The sequence below is a fragment of the Neomonachus schauinslandi genome, chromosome 2 (assembly GCF_002201575.2).
Source record: "Neomonachus schauinslandi chromosome 2, ASM220157v2, whole genome shotgun sequence".
Classification (NCBI taxonomy): domain Eukaryota; kingdom Metazoa; phylum Chordata; class Mammalia; order Carnivora; family Phocidae; genus Neomonachus; species Neomonachus schauinslandi.
The window spans coordinates 171,534,121-171,555,154 of NC_058404.1; the positions used below are offsets into that span (position 1 = coordinate 171,534,121).

The 21,034-nt window shown below is 37.9% G+C and overlaps 1 protein-coding gene across 1 annotated transcript in view; it reads left to right on the plus strand.

Annotated features, from left to right (window-relative positions):
- The first annotated feature begins 1,251 nt into the window (after window positions 1–1,251).
- TMEM156 (transmembrane protein 156) overlaps window positions 1,252–21,034 on the plus strand; it is a 29,342-nt gene continuing 9,559 nt past the window's right edge. The window contains exon 1 of the mRNA XM_021701635.1: window positions 1,252–1,444. Coding sequence (XP_021557310.1) covers window positions 1,357–1,444 — 88 coding nt within the window. The 5' untranslated portion in view covers window positions 1,252–1,356. The remainder of the gene's footprint in view (window positions 1,445–21,034) is intronic.

Genomic DNA, 21,034 nt, shown 5'->3' on the forward strand with positions numbered 1-21,034 from the left:
TGGTTGGAATATTTGTATTCATACATAAAAATTAGGGAGTCAAAACAGGGTCACATGGGGAGTAGAAAGTCCACTGTCACTTAGTGACACCTGTAAGAGGGGAAAGAATTAAAGGACAGGGTCTCTTACCCCTTCCACCAGAATCTTTACTGAAGACGCTGCTGGACATATAACCTAACATGTCTCAGTCAAATACGCTGTGCAGGCAGTGACTCTCATCAATTCCTCCCTTCCTTAGAATGATCCTTGATGTTGTTCATAAAATAAGTCTAATGTTCGAAGTTCTAGTCCCATTATGACTCTTCTCAGATTCAGTTTCTAAGGTCTCTTAACCCACAATTCCCATCCGTCCATCAAATCCCCACACCTAATCAGAAGACGAGACAGTTAATTTGCACTCACAACATATTCACAGCACGACCTTTGTCCCCTGCCTCCTACTCCCCACTCACCCCTTGTTCCATACAGAGCAGGGTTGGGTGGGATGAATGGAAACAGATGCGGTGATGGAGGTACCATAGGGAATGAGCAGGCAGAAAATGATTGGAGACATTCCCTACCATTTCTTTTTTAAAACCAGAAAACAAGAAAAATGGAATAAAAGTATTTGCTTGCACATATTCTTTCTTCACCGTGAACTTCCCCTACTCTTCATTTATATTCTAAGACAAAGTCTTTTACTTCACTGGAATTATCATAATGAAAGATCTTTTTTTTTGAAATGGGAACGGACAGTGTGGATTCGGTAACAATTATCACACTGTTTATAGGCATAAGGATAATGAGTCCCATTCCACTGCTTTATACAAGGCAGTAAAGTAGAATTGAAATTTTGGTTTATCCTTACATTTGTACCGTTTACTGTCTTATAGACACACTCTTTTCTGAACACCAGAATCCAGTTCAGCCTGGCATTTAAAAGGGGCCAACAATCATTTAACAAGTAAATGAGTAACTGGACACCACTGACCTTCATCTTGTTGTTTTTGGTGTATATACTGTGGGTTTATATTTACTCCTACAGATTGGTAAACGTGGGAAAATAGCTTCAAACTGAGATGAGGACAAGACCCCTTTGCTTCTTGAGATCATTTTTTTTTTAAACTTTCTTGTTTAGAAGATAGTTTGGAAGTGTCTTACTTCTTAGACGGTAGTTTTCATAATGTAAAGTGAATCAAAATGAAGACGTCTCTGTTCAAGGCCTCTTTTTTTTTTTTTTTTTTAAGTCTTACCCAAAAGGAAGTGAGTATGAAGTAAATTGCATAAACTTAAAGTACTGCAGAGATGAAGACCGAAGCAGGAAGAAACATGCCACCGATGTCCTGGTCGGGAACATACTGTGTCATGTGAAGAGACATGACAAAAACAGCCCTCTTTAAATTACTGTTGGCAATACTGATCACATTCATTTTACTTTTGCCTGAATATTTTAAGACACCAAAAGGTGAGTATATCATTATCATTTATCTTTTCTTTTTTCTAATTTTTAAAAATCATGATAGCTAACAGTTACAGGAAAGGTCTTTTTGGATACATGCTGCATGGGCTGAAAGAGGTCTGTGTCTAAAAAGTTAAGAAAATAAGATTGTAATTTTAATTGACTTTTACAGAGCACAGTAACCTTATTCCCAGTACTTCATTATTGTGGCACACAATCATGAGATGAAAAATGAAGAGACATATTTAAAATCTGTAGTCTAGATTTTAAACATCGAAGTTTGCATTAATCTTATCACATGATTTTGCTCTCTGAAGTCGTTTCCTTCAAAAACAGTTTTAAGTATGCTTTTAGATTCTGGAAGCATTTTATAAAGCAAGTAATATTTATTATGTTAAAAATCTTGATTTTCCTCCATCCTAGCCATTTCACACAGATAACTCACTGTTGCCTTTTGAAAAATAAGAGTATTCAAAATATAATTAAAATAAGATGGGTGCAAATTCCAGCAGGTGTGTGTGTGTGTATGTAGATTTGTAACTAGAGTAAAATGGAACAAAATGAACTCTGTGGATAATTCAGGGACTTGTGATATGATTGTTGAAACCTAGGATAAGAAAATAAATAAATGTAAATTTAAACTGTTTTTACATGTCAGTAAAAGATTTGAAAATATATTAATGTGACTGTTCAGATGATAAATGTGCTCCCCAGCATTTAATAAGAAGAAAGGGTAAAAAGAAAATGCTGTATTCTGTCATTAAAGTTATATGAATTTGCTTAAAATCAGCAAAAAGCTTATATTTGATGACTTGCTGCAATGATTATTGTTGCATATACATGATGCTAAGTGGCCAGATAAAAATATTTTGCTAAATAAACACTATGTGCAATTTTGTGAATGACTGAATTTTTCAAATTTTTCTTGGTTTTCTAGCATTATGTTGCTTAGGTTAAAAACCATAACATATATTTTTTAATTCTTGATTCCACATTGTGAAAAATATAAAGAGAATAGTAAGAATTGAAATGGAGATAACATATTTTGATTTTTAAGCTTTTTGTGGTGGATAGTAAGCTCATTTAATAGTTATCTAAGGTAGGCCATAACGATGGACCTTGCACCTCCAAAAAATTAGGTTCGTCTAATGAAAACCAGGTAATCAGCCTAAAAAAGATTTCATAAACTGTTTGCTAACTACTGGTTAGTGTTTTATGAGAACTAGTAATTGCCAGAGCATGTTAAAAGTTTTTCTTTTTTGAGCAGATGCCTTGACAGTAATCAACCATCAATGATTTCCATTTTCTTACTTTCATAACTGATTACATCAGCCCTCAATACTCCCTATATTGCCTCCCCAAACTGAAAATAGCCATTTGTCTTTTCCTGGTCCAAGAACAGCATAGATATTTCCTTGGACTCTTTGGGGGGGATGGATTTATTTGAGAATTTTGTTTCAAAGAAACCCTCCTTGGGGCCAACAAACAAAGATGTTTGAAAACCATCATCTTAATCCTGATGTCATTTTGCGGTAGAAGGAATTTTGCACAGAGCCACCATTAATGAAAGGTTGATTATTGGGCAAAATATTTTACACATGCAATAGTGCAATAATAATGCTTTATATTTTATAATGGCTTATGGATCACCAGGAACAAGTTCATATAGCCTCACTTTATATAGTCTAATATAGATTCAACTAAGGGCACATAATTGTTTCACTTTTTTCAGTAATTTTTTAAATCACAATAATAGTTGCCTCATGAAATGTGTTGACTTGTCAACTAGAGCATTTCATAAAATAAAATACCTGGTAAATTATTTAGATGATGAGCTAAGAGTGTTCAAGAAGTGCTAAAATTAACCTTGAGACTTTCCTGTATATCTTACTCTCCTTATCAGTTACTCGTGGTTTTTCATTTTTTCTTATATTCTATTCACTTTTATTTCTAAGATAAATATTATAAAATGATTTTTACTTATAAATTACTCACTGATACCATGTTGTTAGACATCACATGAATTCAGAAGGAATCTTAATGAGGAATAATGTATTCACGAAGTTTAATAGATTTGATTTCAAAATAATAAACCCTCTGAAGGCCTAAGTTAAAAATAGAGAACTGTGTTTGATCCTTTTTCATCAAGAATGTATCTGAGTCTCTGAATAATCATTACTCAGAATATTCAATTATCATAATTACACAGTATAAGCTATCTAGTCTAACTTCACTGAAGAAGAGGAACTTCTTCAATGGTGTTTTGGACTTTTAAGGAGTTTGCACTGAGCATATGCTCTGGCAAGAGCAACTATTTTAATACTTTCAGTGTATTTGAAAGGCAGTTTATCCTGAGATCCAATAGTTAATATAATGATGTGATAGACTTCTGTTGCACATAGATAATGGAGATAGGAAAGGGAACGGATATATTTTGATTCAGAGCTGCTTGCAATTAAGGGAGCCTGGGTTGCCCCCAAACAAGAGACTTCACCAACCTTTTCTTGGACTTGGCAGTGTTTAAGAGAGAGCTGGTTAACTCAAATAAATCTCAGTGATCTTTTATTTACCTATTTATACTTATGAATAGCGCCTCCCTGTTCTCACTTTGGCATGTGTACTGAAATTGGAATGAATAGGATCTACCTGCACCAGGAACCTGGGGCTACAAAAACGAAAGGCAATTCTTCCTTCCAGGAGTCTTCAGTCAGGGGGATGCCTGACTGGCAAATAATTAAAGATAGTACTGTAATTACTAAAATAGCAATGTAAAAAGGTGTGATGGAACCTAAAAGTTGCTTCCAGGCCTGTCTGGGGAGGATGTTCCTTCCATTTTTGTTGCAAAGAGAAATCGCTGTCTGTCAGAGTTCTAATGATCAGCTAATATTTCTCCTTACCTACCTGCAGAAGCACCTTCTAAGAGAAGCAATTATTATTGATTTTCAGATAAAATGTACTCATCTAAATACCTCAGAAATTCTTGAAACCAGAAACCGTACTGAGTTATACAAGTGTCTTACTGATCATTCGTGGTAATGCGAGACAGGAATAGCAGACGTGAAAACACCTGAAACCTAATTTTATCTAGCTGTTCCACTTCCTCACTTACATTGAAGAACCAAACTGACATAAACCGTGTTTACCAGCTTTCATTTCCCCCTTGCATTTCACACTTTCTGTTGGAAATGGTAGTATAACGGGCAGTGAACTTTAAGAAAACAATGGATAAAGCGACTTGACTTACGAACTAGAGGATAAACCCTGAAGTGTATGAGCCTATGTACACCTTACTTCTGTCTGTATGATAAAGAACGGTGTTAGCAAGGGTCACTGCAACTGATTTGCCTGAGAGTGTTATCTTTGTTCTTAAAAATGGGCACCTTATTTCCCTCTTATTGACTGGCTCGTTGATAGAAAGTTAATCAGCGATGTCTACCTCCTCCGGGGCGGCCCTGGGACGCCCCTGTCCCCGGACCAATTGCTTCCGAAAAGCGATTCGGAGGAGCTGGAGGAGGAAGAGGAGACAAGGAGCTAGAGGAGACCCTGCCGGGAGAGACTGTGGGCGCTGCCAGAGATGTTCCCACAGAGGGTCCGCTCCGCAGCTGGAGCCACTTTTGATCTCTCCCTCTTTGTGGCTCCAAAAATGTACAGGTTTTCCAGGGCAGCCTTGTACGGATTGGGACCACTTCCTTCATGACCCTGGTTCTTCCTGTTCTCTTGGAGACTGAGAAGCTGCCCCTGGAGCCGCAGCGGCAGAAGCTTCTAGGGCCTCACCCAGGGCGCTCAGGAAGCGCGCTACCTTCGCTTCCTGGAAAGATCTAGAACGCCACTGCTCTATGACTGGTCTTGGTGGGACAAGTTTGAAAATTCAGTAGTGTTTGAACTGCTGATTATTGGGATTCTTTTTTTTTTTTTAATTTTGGCGGAGAATTCTCCCCAATGTCTCACAGAGACTCCCAACTTGCAACTGTGCCCTCCGCGCTGTCCCATTTCTTCTGTCCTTGCTCTGATACCAGAGTGCCGCAATGCGGACGGTTAGGCCAGCCCTGGCCATCCCACCCCTTTCCCTAAATCGCTAATGACCAGCAGATCTCACAATCCCATTGTGGCACAGGAACTGATGCCACTGGGAAGGATGCACCACTGACCATTTTTGTTTTTAAGCATGGAGATGTTGCACACAATATGAAATCCGTACTGCATTACAGCCGTAGTGTTAAGCAGACGCTGTGAATTGCTGTGTTGGAAAGGAGGGAGGGCCGGGCAGCACTTTCATCCATAGGATGGGGACTGCCAAGGACAGAGCAGGAGCTCATTTCCTCTGCGCATTTTTGGCTGTGAGAGACCTGTGTGTCTGTCTAAAAAAGGAAAAAAGTAAGCGCTCACTTTTTTGTATTTAAATATTAAAAACAATTCAATGGAAAAAAGAAAAAAGAAAAAAAAGAAAGTTGATCAGTAATCCCCAATAAGGTCTGGGAAAGAGACTAATGGGTATTAAAGTTTTTTTTAAAGATTTATTTATTTATTTATTTGAGAGAGGCGAGAGAGCAAGTACGAGTGGAGGGAGGAACAGAGAGAGAGAATTTTAAGCAGACTCCCTGCCTAGTGTGGAGCCCGCCGTGGGGCTCGATTTCATGACCCTGAGATCATGACCTGAGCCAAAATCAAGAGTTGGGTGCTTAACCGCCTGAGCCACCCAGGTGCCCCTAAAATTTCTTTAAAACGTAATAAATACTTACACATGTACCAGGTACTATACCAACTACTTTTACATATAACTCATTTTGATGCATTCAATATTTCAACTCCTTCATGGGGAAACATCATTCTCAAGAGAGACTTTTCCAAAAATATTCGGAGAGAAGGAATAAAACTAGATGGGTACATTTACTTTGTTGTAACATTTTATTTCTTATGGAATTTTCTGAATCTTTGTAGATGAGAATGACTACTTATCGGCACAATATGTTTACATGTATATTTCATATCATAGGTGTTGGCAAAAAAAAGATACGGCTGCTTTGGCAGAACTGGTTTTATTCTCTCCTCTATTAGGTTCGATACCACCAACCCTTGCTTGGGATGCTTTCTATCAGCTTGTCTCATTGCATTGGTAGATAAATGCTCTCTCTGTATATCTTTTTTGTTTTTATAGAAAAAACAATTTTCTTTAAAACAGTAAGGTGGTAATATATATTACCCCTATACTGCTCTGTTTCTTTTCTCCATAGCACTTATACCCTATATAACTTATTTTTTGTGTATACTTTTTGTTGTCTGATTTCTCCAAATAGAATGTAAGCTCAATGAAAAGGAGGTTCTTGTTTATTTGGGTCATATTTTAAGCACTTAGGACAGAACTTGTCACATTAGGAGGCACTCACTGAGTATTTGTTGACTGAGTGAATTTTGAGTCATATTGTAAAGAAATAAAAGGGAAACATTCTTAAAGGAAGCACTTCTTAGCTGATCTTCAAAACCATCTTCTGATTTAGGCTGACCAGGCATCTTACATTTCTGAAACAAAATTTTACTGCACACCTAGAATTTTTAGGGTTCTGGGATTGAGCCCTTCCTCTAGCTCCTTGCTCAGTGGGTCGTTTGCTTATCTCTCTGCCCCTCCCCCCTCGTGCTCTTTCTCTCGCTTTCTCTCTCTCCCCCTATCAAATAAATAAATAAAATCTTAAAAAAAAACAAAGTTGTCTCTCCCAAATGTACTATGAATAAATCCATATCCTGTCCAGACTCCCCTGTTCCTTTTCTGGTTAACACCATGGATATATCATTCATTTGCAACATGACATATTTTTACCCTTTCCCACTCAATATTACTAGAGAAGCTTCAATTATTGAACCCAAAATATAAATAAAATTATTTGAATTTTTGCTATTGAAATTGATGCTCTGTGAGTCTATGCCAGTTGTTAAAGAGGCAGACCTGTGACCAAAGGAAAACAATGTAAGTTAACGAATATCTCTGTAAATTAGGTAGCCAAACCATAAGCTTTTTTCTCTCCTGGTAGCTAATATATATATATATATATATTTTTTTTTTTTTTTATTCATGAGAGACAGAGTGAGAGAGAAAGGCAGAGGGAGAAACAGGCTCCCAAGGAGCAGGGAGCCCGATGCGGGACTCGATCCCAGGACCCTGAGATCATGACCTGAGCCGAAGGCAGACGCTCAACCATCTGAGCCACCCAGGCGCCCTAATATATATTTTCTTAAAGATCTAACCGTATGTTTATTTTTTTTAATTAACATATAAGGTATTATTTGTTTCAGGGGTACAGGTCTGTGATTCATCAGTCTTACACAATTCACAGTGCTCACCATAGTACATATCCTCCCCAATGTCCATCACCCAGCCACCCCATCCCTCCCACCCCCCTCCACTCCAGCAACCCTCAGTTTGTTTCCTGAGATTAAGAGTCTCTTATGGTTTGTCTCCCTCCCTGGTTTCGTCTTGTTTCATTTTTCTCTCCCTTGCCCTCTGATCCTCTGTCTTGTTTCTCAAATTCCTCATATCAGTGAGGTCATATGATAATTGTCTTTCTCTGATTGACTTATTTCGCTTAGCATCATACCCTCTAGTTTCATCCACGTCATTGCAAATGACAAGATTTCATTTTTTTTTTGATGGCTACATAATATTCCATTGTATATATATATATACCACATCTTTTTTATCCATTCATCTGTTGATGGACGTGTTGGCTCTTTCCACAGTTTGGCTATTGTGGACATTGCTGCTATAAACATCAGGGTGCATGTGCCCCTTTGGATCACTACATTTGTATCTTTGGGGTAAATACCCAGTAGTGCAATTGCTGGGTCATAGGGTAGCTCTATTTTCAACTTTTTGAGGAACCTCCATACTGTTTTCCAGAGTGGCTGCACCAGCTTGCATTCCCACCAACAGTGGAGGAGGGTTCCCCTTTCTCCGCATGGCTTGTTTAGTACTTAATTAATTACAGATTTGTACCTTTAAACACCATCAATCTTGTCCCCCCATCTCATCCCCTGATAACAACTGTTTTACTCTTTATTTGTGCATTTGATTTTTAATTTTTTTAATTTTTAAGTTTTTATTTAAATTCCAGTTAACGTACAGTGTAATATTAGTTTCAGTTGTACAATATAGTGATTCAGCACTTCCATACAACACCTGTGCTCATCACAAGTGCCCTCTTTCAACCCCATCACCTATTTAATACACTCCCCCACCACCTCCCCTCCAGTAACCATCAGTTTGTTCTCCATAGTTAAGAGTCTGTTTCTTGGTTTGCCTTTCTCTCCTTTTTCCCCCATTATGTTCATTTGTTCTTTTTTTTTTTTTTTTTAAGATTTATTTATTTATTTATTTTAGAGAGAGAGAGAGCATGCTTGGTGGAGAGGGGCAGAGGGAAAGAGAGAATCTCAAGGAGCCCTCCTGCAGAGCTCGGAGCCCCATGCCAGGCTCCATCTCAGGACTCTGAAATCCTGACCCGAGCCGAAATCAAGATTTGGGCCCTTCACTGACTGAGCCACCCAAGTGCCCCCATTTGTTTTCTTTCTTAAATTCCACATATGAGTGAAATCATACGGTATTTGTCTTTCTCTAACTGACTTAATTCACTTAGCATAATATTCTATAGCTCCATCCATATCATTGCAAATGGCAAGATTTCATTCTTTTTTATGGCTGAGTAATAGTTCATTGTGTATATATCCCACCTCTTCTTTATCCATTCATCCATTGATGGACACTTGGAATGTTTCCATAATTTGGGTATTGTAGATAATGCTGCTATAAACATCAGAATGCATGTATCCCTTTGAATTGGTGCTTTTGTATTATTTGGGGTAATACCCAGTGGTGCAATTGCTGGATCATAGGGTAGTTCTATTATTAACTTTTTGAGGAAACTCCATACTGTTTTCCAGAGTGGCTAGACCAGTTTGCATTCCCACCAACAGTACAAGAGTGTTCCCCTTTCTCTACATCCTTGCCAACACCTGTTGTTTCTTGTGTTGATTTTAGTCATTCTGACAGGTGTGAGATAATATCTCATTGTAGTTTTGATTTGCATTTCCCTGATGATCTGTGATATTGAACATCTTTTCATGTGTCTGTTGGCCCTCTGTATGTCTTCTTTGGAAAAATGTCTATTCCTGTCTTCTGCCCACTTTTTAATTGGATTATTCATTTTTTGGGTGTTGAGTTTCAATTTTGTTAAATGTTTCCTTTACTCTGCAGAAGCTTTTTATTTTGATGAAGTCCCAATAATTTTTTTTTTTGTTTTTTACTTTTTGTTTCCCTTGCCTCAGGAGACATATCTAGAAAGAAATTGCTATAGCTGATGTCCTAGAGGTTACTGCCTCTAGGACTTTTATGGTCTCATGTCTCACATTTAGGTCTTTAATCCATTTTGTGTATGGTATAAGAAAGTGGTCCAGTTTCATTCTTTTGCATGTTTCTGTCCAGTTTTCCCAACACAATTTGTTGAAGAGCCTGTCTTTTTCTCATTGGATATTCTAGCCTGCTTTGTCAAAGAGAAATTGACCATATAGGTGTGGGTTCATTTCTGGGTTTTCTATTCTGTTCTACTGATCTATGTGTCTATTTTTGTGCCAGTACCATACCGTCTTGATCACTACAGCTTTGTAATATACCTTGAAGTCCGGAATTGTGATGCCTCCCACTCTATTTTTCTTTTTCAAGGTTGTTTTGGCTATTTGGGGTCTTTCGTGGTTCCATACAAATTTTAGGATTGTTTGTTCTAGTTCTGTGAAAAATGCTGTTGGTATTTAGATAGGCATTGCATTATATGTGTAGATTACTTCGGGTAGGATAGACATTTTAACAATATTTGTTCTTCTAATCCGTAAGTATGAAATGTCTTGTGCGTCATCTTCAATTTCTTTCATCAGTGTTTGATAGTTTTCAGAGTACAGGTCTTTCACCTCTTGGGATAGGTTTATTCCTAGGTATCTTACTGGTTTTGGTGCAATAGTAAGTGGAATTGATTCCTTAAATTCTCTTTCTGCTGCTTCATTCTTGGTGTATCGAAATCAATAGATTTCTGTATGTTGATTTTATATCCTGTGACTTTACTGAATTTGTTTATCTGTTCTAGGAGTTTTTTGGAGTCTTTCAGGATTTTATATATAGTATTGTGTCATCTGCAAATAGTGGAACTTTTATTTCTTCTTTACTGATTTGGGTGCATTTCATTTCTTTTTCTTGTCTGATTGCTGTGGCTAGGACTTTCAGTACTATGTTAAATAAAAGTGGTGAGAGTGGACATCCTTCAATTGTTCCTGAACTTAGGGGAAAGCCTCTCGGTTTTTCTCCATAAAGGATGATGTTAGCTGTGGGTTCTTTTTTATATGCCTTTATTATGTTGAGGTATGTTCACTCTAAACCTACTTTGTTGAGGATTTTTTTATGAATGGATATTGTACTTTGTCAGATGCCTTTTCTGCATCTCTTGAAATGATCATATGGTTCTTATCCTTTCTCTTATCGATGTGATGTATCACATTGACTGATTTGAGAACATTGAACCACCCTTGCAACCCAGGAACAATCCCACTTGATCATGGTGATTTTTTAAAATGTACTGTTGGATTTGATTTGCTAGTGTTTTATTGAGAATTTTTGCATCCACATTCATCAGGGATATTGCCTTGTAGTTCTTTTTTTTAGAGGAGTCTTAATTTGGTTTTGGTATCAGGGTAATGCTGGCCTCATAGAATGAATTTAAATGTTTTCCTTCCTTTTCTATGTTTTGGAATAGTTTGAGAAGAATGGGTATTAACTCTTCTTAAAATGCTTGGTAGAATTCACCTGTGAAGCCATCTGGCCCTGGACTTTTGTTCGTTGGGAGTTTTTTGATTACTGATTCAACTTCTTTGCTGGTTATCAATCTGTTCAAGTTTTCTATTTCTTCTTGTTTCAGTTTTGGTAATTTATATGTTTCTGGGAATTTATCAATTTCTTCCAGGTTGTCCCATTTGTTGGCATATTTTTCTCATAATATTTTCTTATAATTGTATTTCTGTGGTGTTGTAATTTCTCCTCTCTCATTTGTGATTTTTTTATTTGGGTCCTTTCTCTTTTCTTTTTGATAAGTCTTTCTTTTTGACAAGTCTGGCTTTGATAAGAACAGAACAACAATCTGTTCTATTGTTTTTTAGTTTCTATATCATTTATTTCTGCCCTAATCTTTAGTATTTCCCTCCTTCTGGTTTTAGGCTTTGTTTGTTGTTCTTTTTCTAGCTCCTTTAGGTCTAAGGTTAAGTTGTTTATTTGAGATTTTTTCTTGTTTCCTAAAGTAGACCTGTATTGCTATATACTTACCTCTTAGGACTGCTTGTGCTGCATCTCAAAGGTTTTGGACCATTGTATTTTCATTTTTATTTGTTTTCATGTATTTTTAAAATTTCTTCTTTTTTTTAATTTAAATTTTGCTTAATTAACATGCAATGCAATATTAGTTTCTGGAGTAGAATTCAGTGAGTCATCGCTTACATACAACACCCAGTGCTCATCATTAATTTCTTCTTTGATTTCCTGGTTGACCCATTCATTGTTTAGTCGCATGTTGTTTAACCTCCATGTATTTGTGGTCTTCCCAAATGTTTTCTTTTGGTTGACTTCTAGTTTCAAAGTGTTGTGGTCAGAAAAGATGCATGGTATGATTTCAATCCTTTTGTATTTGTTGAGGCCTGTTTTGTGACCTAATATGTCATCTATTCTGGAGAATGTTCCATGAGCACTTGAAAATAATGTGTATTCTGCTGTTTTACGATGGAATGTTCTGAATATATCTGTTAAATCCATCTGATCCAGTGTGTCATTTAAAGTCAATTTTTCCTTGTTGATTTTCTGTTTAGATGATCTGTCCATTGATGTAAGTGGGGTGTTAAAGTCCCCTACTATTACTGTATTATTATTGACTATTCCTTTATGTTTGTTATTAACTATTTTATATATTTGGATGCTCCCATGTTGCATGCATATTTACAATTGTTAGATCTTTTTCTTGGATTGTCCCCTTCATTACAATATAGTGCTGTTCTTTACTCTTGTTACAAGTCTTTGTTTTTAAGTCCAGTTTGTCCAATATAAGTACTGTTACTCCAGCTTCCTTTTGACATCCATTTGCATCCATTCCCCTCACTTTTAATCTGCAGGTGTCTTTAGTTCTAAAATGAGTCTCTTGTAGGCAGCATATAGATGGGTCTTGTTTTTTTTTTTAATTTTTAATTCTACCAGAATGTTTAATCAATGACACATATGGTGTCCATACATCTTATTTTGGGCTTTTAAAAAAAACTGCCTGAATAAAGCATCCCATAGAATTTTTACCCCCCTTGATCATATATATTTTTTTAATTGAAATTGTTATTTTGAGATAATTTTAGATTCACACAGAATTGTAAGAAGTAATACAGAGCTATTCCTTATACTTTTTTTTTTTTTTTTTTTAGTTTTTTGATGTAGTGTTCCATGACTTATTGTTTGTGTATAACATCCAGTGCTCCATGCAACACATGCCCTCCTTAATACCCAGCACCGGGCTAACCCATCCCCTCACCCCCCTCCCTGGTCTTGCATTTTTTTATCCATTCTGACACCGTATGTCTTTTGATTGGAGCATTTAGTCCATTTACATTCAAAGTAATTATTGATAGATATGTATTTATTGCCATTTTATTACTTGTTTTGTGGTTGATTCTGGAGATTTTCTCTGATCCTTTCTTGTCATTTTTGGGCTCTCCTTTGTACTCAAAGAGTCCTCTTCAATATTTCTTGCAGGGCTGGTTTAGTGGTCACAAACCCCTTTAGTTTTTTTCTGTCTGGGAAACTATCTCTCCTTTTTATTCTGAATGATAGCTTTGCTGGATAGAGTATTCTTGGTTGCAGGTTTTTCCCATTCAGCACTTTGAGTATATCATGTCACTCTCTTCTGGCTTGCCAAGTTTCTGTTGAGAAATCTCCAGCTAGCCTTATGGGTCTTCTCTTGTAAATTAAGGACTCCTTCTGTCTTGCTGCTTTAAAGATTGTTTCTTTATCACTATATTTTGCAAATTTAATTATAATATGTCTTGGCGTTGGCCTGCTTTTTTGTTTTTTAAAAAAGATTTTATTTATTGGTTTGAGAGAGAGAGAGAGAGACCATGCACAAGTGGGGGTGGGGAGGGGTCAGTGGGAGAGGGAAAGCAGACTCACAGGGCTCAATCCCAGGACCCTGAGATCATGACCTGAGCCAAAGGCAGATGCTTGCTTAATCAACTAAGTCACCCAGGCACCCCCCTTTTGTTGATTTTGTTGGGAGTTCTCTGTGCCCCTGGATCTGGATGTCTGTTTCCTTCCCCAGATTAGGAAAGTTTTCAGCTATTATTTTCTCCAATAAATTTTCTGCCCCCTTTTCTCTCTCTTTTTCTTTTGTGACTCCTATAATATGAATGTTATTATGTTTGATGGAGTCACTGAGTTCCCTAAGCCTATTCTTGTGTTGCACAATTCTTTTTCTCTTTTGTTTAGCTCCATTACTTTCCACCGTTTTGCTTCTAGGTCACTAATTCATTCCTCTGCCTCCTCCAGCCTGCTGTTCATTGCATCAAGCCTGTTTCCAATCTTGTTTATTGCACTCTTCATCTCTGATTGATTCTTTCTTAACTCTTTTATCTCTGTGGTAAGGGTCTTACTGATGTCTTCTATTTTTTTTCTCAAGCCCAGTGAATATACTTAGGATTGTTGCTTTAAATTCTCCATCATGGGGCGCCTGGGTGGCTCAGATGGTTAAGCGTCTGCCTTCGGCTCAGGTCATGATCCCAGGGTCCTGGGATCGAGTCCCGCATCGGGCTCCTTGCTCAGCAGGGAGTCTGCTTCTCCCTCTCCCTCTGCCTCTCCCCCTGCTTGTTCTCTCTCTGTCTCTCTTGCAAATGAATAAATAAAATCTTTAAAAAAAATAAAAAAAAATAAAAAAAAATAAATTCTCCATCAGGAATGTTACTTATATCTGTTTCACTTAGTTCTCTGGCTGTGGCCTTATCTTGTTTTCATTTGGGATAAATTCCTCTGTCTTGGCATTTTGTCTAAGTTTCTGCCTTCTGTGTGTTTTAAAAGCCAGTATGTTTCCTGCTCCTGGAAGTAATGGCTATATGAAGAAGAGGTCATGTAGTGTCCAGGGCTTGATCCTTCAGGGAATGTCTCTGATGTGCACTGCATGTGCCCTGCTATTGTGTTTCAGTTGCTCTATTCTGCAGGCTAGTCATCTGCAGAGGCTCTCCTTGCCTGCTGTGTCAAATGTTTGGTCCTTGGCCTGAATGTGGCAAATTTTAACTAGGTGTGCTCTGATCTGCTTGTGAAATGAGACCTGACATCACTTCCACCAGGACTGAGACCCTGCAGAACTCTCAGGTCAGGAGATGTGGTGTGAGTAGGAGTTTGTGCTGGTCTTCTCAGTGAGGGGCTTGCTGAGCTGGGACTGAGGCAAGCTTGACTGAGAAGGGCAGCCTAGCTGGAGAGCAGGTGTGGGGGGCTTGGTGTCAGCAAGTTAGGCAGCTAGTGTCAGTGCTGCGCTGCCTCCTGCTGGTGGCTCTGTGTCTATCCTGAGGGGGGGGGGAGGGAAATTGCACCAGCCAGCTCCTTTGTTCCCTGAGAGGAGTCTTCATGAGCACTGCCTCTCAGGGACATGCTCTGAGAAGAGCAAATAATCTTCCCACTGTGTGCCTCAGGTGCTCTTCAGACTGCTATTTCCATGCCATCTGCTCCCCCCACCCCCAGGTTGTTTGCCTGCCTTCTCTCCAGGAGCAGGGCAGTGTCCTCCAGGTTCTGTCTCAGCCAAGCCTACTGACCTTTCAAATTCCAGGCTTTAAGCCCTCCTGGTTGCAAGAACTCATGGAATTCAGCCCCTCTCATTTTCCAAGCCCAGCACTTTGGGGAATCATTCTCCTTGTACATTCCCCTGTGTGCCTCTCTCTCTCTCTCTCTTGCCCTTCTCTATGACCATGGCTTCTTCCCCTCCACAGCACCTGTGATCCATTTCTCCCCTAAGCCATGTCTCTGCCTCTTCTCTCCCTTTAGTTGTGGAGTTTGTTCTGTCAGTCTTCAGGTTGATTTCTGGGGTAATAGGATGATTTGATAGTTATCTAGTTGTGTTCATGGGATGAGACAAGCCTAGAGTCCTCCTACTCTGCCCTCATCTTCCCTTTCTTCCATTGGACTTTTTTAGATTTCACATATAAATGATATCATACAGTAATTGTCTTTCTCTGTCTATCTTATCTCACTTAGTATAATGTGCTCAAGTGCATTCATGTTGTTACAAATAGCAGGATATTCTCCTTTCTCATAAGTAAATAATATTCCATTGTATATGTAACACATCTTCTTTATTCATTCACCCATTGATGGGCACTTGGGTTGTTTCCATATCTTGGCTATTGTGAATAATACTGTGATAAACATGGGAATGCAGATATCTCTGTGAGCTCCTGTTTTCATTTCCTTTGGATATCTACCCAGAAGTGGAATTGTTGAATGATATGGTCTATTTTTAATTTTTGAGGATCCTTCACAGGGGATAGACTAATTCACATACCAACAGTATATAAGGGTTCCTTTTTTTTTTTAACCACACCAAGAAATTTAATTTAAAGTGGTTTTGAGATAATGTGCTATTAGACACCAAGCAGAGGTAAACACCAATCCTCTCTGGAGGAAAACATCTTCAAATTAGATCTCAAATAATTTCCCAAACAAAATTCTAAGGAACATGAGCTGCTATCAAAAATCATAAAACACGAAGACTTAATAGACAAGAGTCAACAGAGACAAAAAAGCAGAATCAGATCTTTAAAGAATCCAGATTGGGGTTATGAGATATATAATATAAAGTAAGTATTTAGTTTGTTTCAATAAAAATGGTATCAGGGCGCCTGGGTGGCTCAGTTGGTTAAGCGACTGCCTTCGGCTCAGGTCATGATCCTGGAGTCCCTGGATCGAGTCCCGCATCGGGCTCCCTGCTCGGCAGGGAGCCTGCTTCTCCCTCTGACCCTCCCCCCTCTCATGTGCTCTCTCTCTCTCATTCTCTCTGTCTCAAATAAATAAATAAAATCTTTAAAAAAAAAAAAAAAAAATGGTATCAAAAACTATGAGTAAGAAACAAGACTATTAAAAATAATCAGGCAGATTTATGGATCACTATATTATACACCTGAAACTAATATAACACTGTATATTAACTATACTGGAATTTAAAATTAAATTAAACTTAATTTAATTTAATTTAGTTTAAAAAATATAATCACATAGGGGCACCTGGATGGCTCAGTCGGTTAAGTGTCTGCCTTTGGCTTAGGTCATGATCCCAGGGTCCTGGGGTTGAGCCCTGCATTGGGCACCCTGCTCAGCTGGGAGCCTACTTCTCCCTTTCCCTCTGCCTGCTGTCCCCCTACCCCCCGCTTGTGCTCTCTCCCCCTCTCTCTGTCAAATAAATAAATAAAATCTTTAAAAAAATGTAATCAGGTAGATTTGAAAAAGAATCAACTCAAAATTCTAATTATGAAAATATAATAACATGAAGTAGAAACACAAGGAATGGAATAAACGAATCAGACACAATTGAATAGTGAATTAATGAATGGGAATATAGATCTGAATAAATTAAAGAGAATACAGCACAGAGAGCCAGAGAAAGAGAAAATATGAAACAGAGGTTAAGAGACATAGAGAACAACGGGAGAGATCTCTAACTAAAGCTACCAAAGGAGAGAAGAGATAGAATGGGGAAAAGGCAATGTTTGAATCCTCAGATTCAGGAAACCTAACAAGTCCCAAAGAGAATAAATACAAAATTCCATAGAACACGAAAACTAAAGAGCTCTTAAAAATAGCCATAGATAAAGACTGATTGTCTTCAAAGGAACAAGAATTAGCCTGGCAGCTCATTTCTTGAAAGAAACAATGAAATTCAGAGGCCAGTGGAATAATGTCTGCAGAGTACAGAGGTAAAATTAATGTCAAGCTGGAATTGATGAGTTGTACATTTTCGCATGAGTGAAAACAGAGAGTTTACAATCAGCAGATTTTCAGTGAAGGAATTTATAGAGAATTAACTTCAGGAGAAAAACGATGATCTTAGAAGGGAGGCCAGAGATGCAAGAAATGGCAGGGAAAAGACCCTTAATAATTATAAGCATGTGGATTTATCTAAATAAATCTTGAAAAGATTAACTGCATAAAACAAAAATAACTACTCAATTGCGTGTCAATGATAAAACAAGATAGAGCTAAAATGCTGTACAAAAATAGCATTCCCTTCAGAAGCAGTAGGTGAGAATCCATTTTGTTGTCTTTTCCAGCTTCTGGAAGCTGCCTGCATGCCCCAATTTGTCTTCCTTCCATCTTCAAAGCCAGCAATGGCCTGTTGAGTCTTTGTCACGTTGTGTTACCTGACACAGATTCTTTTGCCTCCCTCTTCCACATTTGTGATTATATTAGGCCCTTGGATAATCTAGGATAATTTCCCTATTTAAAAAAATTTTTCTAAAGATTTATTTATTTATTTTAGAGAGGAGGGGGGGACAGAGGGAGAAGGAAAGAGAATCCTTAAGCAGACTCTTTTTAACTTTAAGGGAGACAGATTTCTTAAATGAGGCACAAAGCACAAATTGTAAAGAAATGATTGATAGCTTTGCTGCATTCAAATTAAGAGCTTCTTTTAACTAAGAGATCATAAAGAAAATGAATTGATAAGGTATAATCTATGAGAAGATATCTTAATAAAATAATTAAAGAATTTCTCGGGACACCTGGGTGACTCAGTTGGTTAAGTGCCTGACTCTCAGTTTGGGCTCAGGTCATGATCTGTGTTGTGAGCTTGATCAAGCCCTGTGTCACCTTCTGTGCTCAGCCCTGGAGTCTGGTTGAGATTCTCTGCTTTTCCATTTCCCTCTGCCCCTCCCCATTCCTGTACACACAGGCGTGCTCTCTCTCTCTAATAAATAAATAAAATGTTTTTTAAAAAATTAAGAAAATAAAGAACTTCTTAAAATTTTAAACAGAAAAATTAAAGAACTCCTAAACAGTAATAAGAAAAAGACAAACAGGGGCACCTGCGTGACTCAGTTGGTTAAGCGGCAGGTCATGATCTCAGGACCCTGGGATCGAGCTCTGCATCTGATCTCTGCTCAGCGGGGAGTCTGCTTCTCCGTCTCCCTCTGTGCTGCCTCTCCCTCTCTCACTATCAAATAAATAAAATCTTAAAAAAAAAAAATGAAAGAAAAAGACAACCTAATAGAAAAAATGGAAAAGTAGAAAAAAAAAAAGAAAATACATTTTTAAACTGTGATAAGATTCTATTTAACACTCACTGAATTGGCAAAACTTGAAAAGCCTTGGCCAAGATGTATGTCATTGGGAACTTTTATACATCACATGTAAGAGTATTAATTGGTACAATCACTTCATATAATGATTTGACATTTTCTTGAAAAATCAAAGATGGGGGCGCCTGGGTGGCTCAGTCATTAAACATCTGCCTTCGGCTCAGGTCATGATCCCAGGGTCCTGGGATCGAGCCCTGCATCGGGCTCCCTGCTCCGCGGGAAGCCTGCTTCTCCCTCTCCCGCTCCCCCTGCTTGTTGTGTTCCTGCTCTCGCTCTCTCTGTCAAATAAATAAATAAAATCTTTAAAAAAAATCAAAGATGCACATACTGAACACCCAGCAATTTTTTTTTGTATTTTTTTTTTAAGATTTTATTTATTTATTTGAGAGAGAGAGTGAGAGAGAGAAAGAGCACAAGGTGGGGGGGAGCGGGAGAGGGAGAAGCAGACTCCCTGCTGAGCAGGGAGCCCGATGCGGGACTCAATCCTGGGACTCCAGGATCATGACCTGAGCCGAAGGCAGTCGCTTAACCAACTGAGCCACCCAGGCGCCCCTGAACACCCAGCAATTTTACTCAGTATGTATACTAGAGAAATTTCTGTATTTTTGTACTAGCAGATACGTTTATGAATATTCATAGTAGCATTATTCAAAAATACAATTTATTGAGATAAAATTTACATATAATAAAATACTCTCATTTTAAGTATATAGTTCAAAGTTTGACAAATGTTTACACAAATGTAACTAGATAACCACAATCAAGATATAAAATTTTCCAACACCCCCAAAGGTCCCTCTTTCTCTTCTGTATAAGGACCCTTCTCCCACTATCAATATACTTTTCTGGGGCACCTGGGTGGCTCAGTCGTTAAGCGTCTGCCTTTGGCTCAGGTCATGACCCCAGGGTCCTGGGATCGAGCCCCACATCGGGCTCCCTGCTCCGTGGGAAGCCTGCTTCTCCCTCTCCCACTCCCCCTGCTTGTGTTCCCCCTCTCGCTGTGTCTCTCTCTGTCAAATAAATAAAATCTTTAAAAATATATATATACTTTTCTATTTTCTAGGATTTCATATAAATGGAATAATGAACTATGTAATCATTTGTATCTGGCTTCTTTCCCTTGACATAATGCACTTGAGGTTCATTTTGTACATGTTGTTTGGATCAGTATTTTCTTGCTTTTTGTAGCTGAGTAGTATTCTGTTATATAGATATGTCAGGAATTGCTTTAATATTCACTAGTTTTGGGCTTTTGGATTGTTTCCAGTTCTTGGCTATTACAAATAAAAAAGCTGCCATGAAAATACATGTACAGGTATTTCGATTTTTCTTGTGTAAGTTCCTAGGAGTAGAATTATTGGGTTATGGGCGCCTGGGTGGCTCAGTTGGTTAAGCGACTGCCTTCGGCTCAGGTCATGATCCTGGAGTCCCTGGATCGAGTCCCGCATCGGGCTCCCTGCTCGGCGAGGAGCCTGCTTCTCCCTCTGACCCTCCCCCCTCTCATGTGCTCTCTGTCTCTCTCATTCTCTCTATCTCAAATAAATAAATAAAATCTTAAAAAAAAAAAGAATTATTGGGTTATATACTAAGTGTATATTTAACACATAAGAAATATAAATCTGTTTCCCAAAGTGGTTGCACTATTTTACGTTCCCACCAGCAATGTATGAGGGCTATGGTTCATAGCAGCATTATTCATAACAGCAAAAATAGAAACAGCCCAAATGTTTACTGTCAGAAGAATGAATAAATTGTGGTTTATTCATTCAAAAGAATACCACAGACAATTAAATTAACCATAGCTGTATGCAGCAACATGACTAAAACATATTAAAAAAGGCTAGTCATAGATGAACACATAAAGTATATTACCTGTATATATATACATGTCTAAAGTATGCTAAATGAAACAATGTTATTTAGAAATATATACATTTTGGAAAGACTTTAAGATAAAGCAAAGGAGTGATAAACACAAAATTCATGATGGTGGTTAACCTCTGGGAAAGGGTATGTAGGGATGGGAAGGGATAAGGTGCTTGCAGATATTGGTAATATTGGTAATATTGATATCATTAATTTGCACAATAGATACATGGTGTTTATCTTTATTATTCTTTAACTGGCACCAACATTTTACATACGCTTATAGATGATAAAGTTTTATAACAGAAGTTAAAAAAGAAAATAAAGATAGTTGATGTTTCTTTA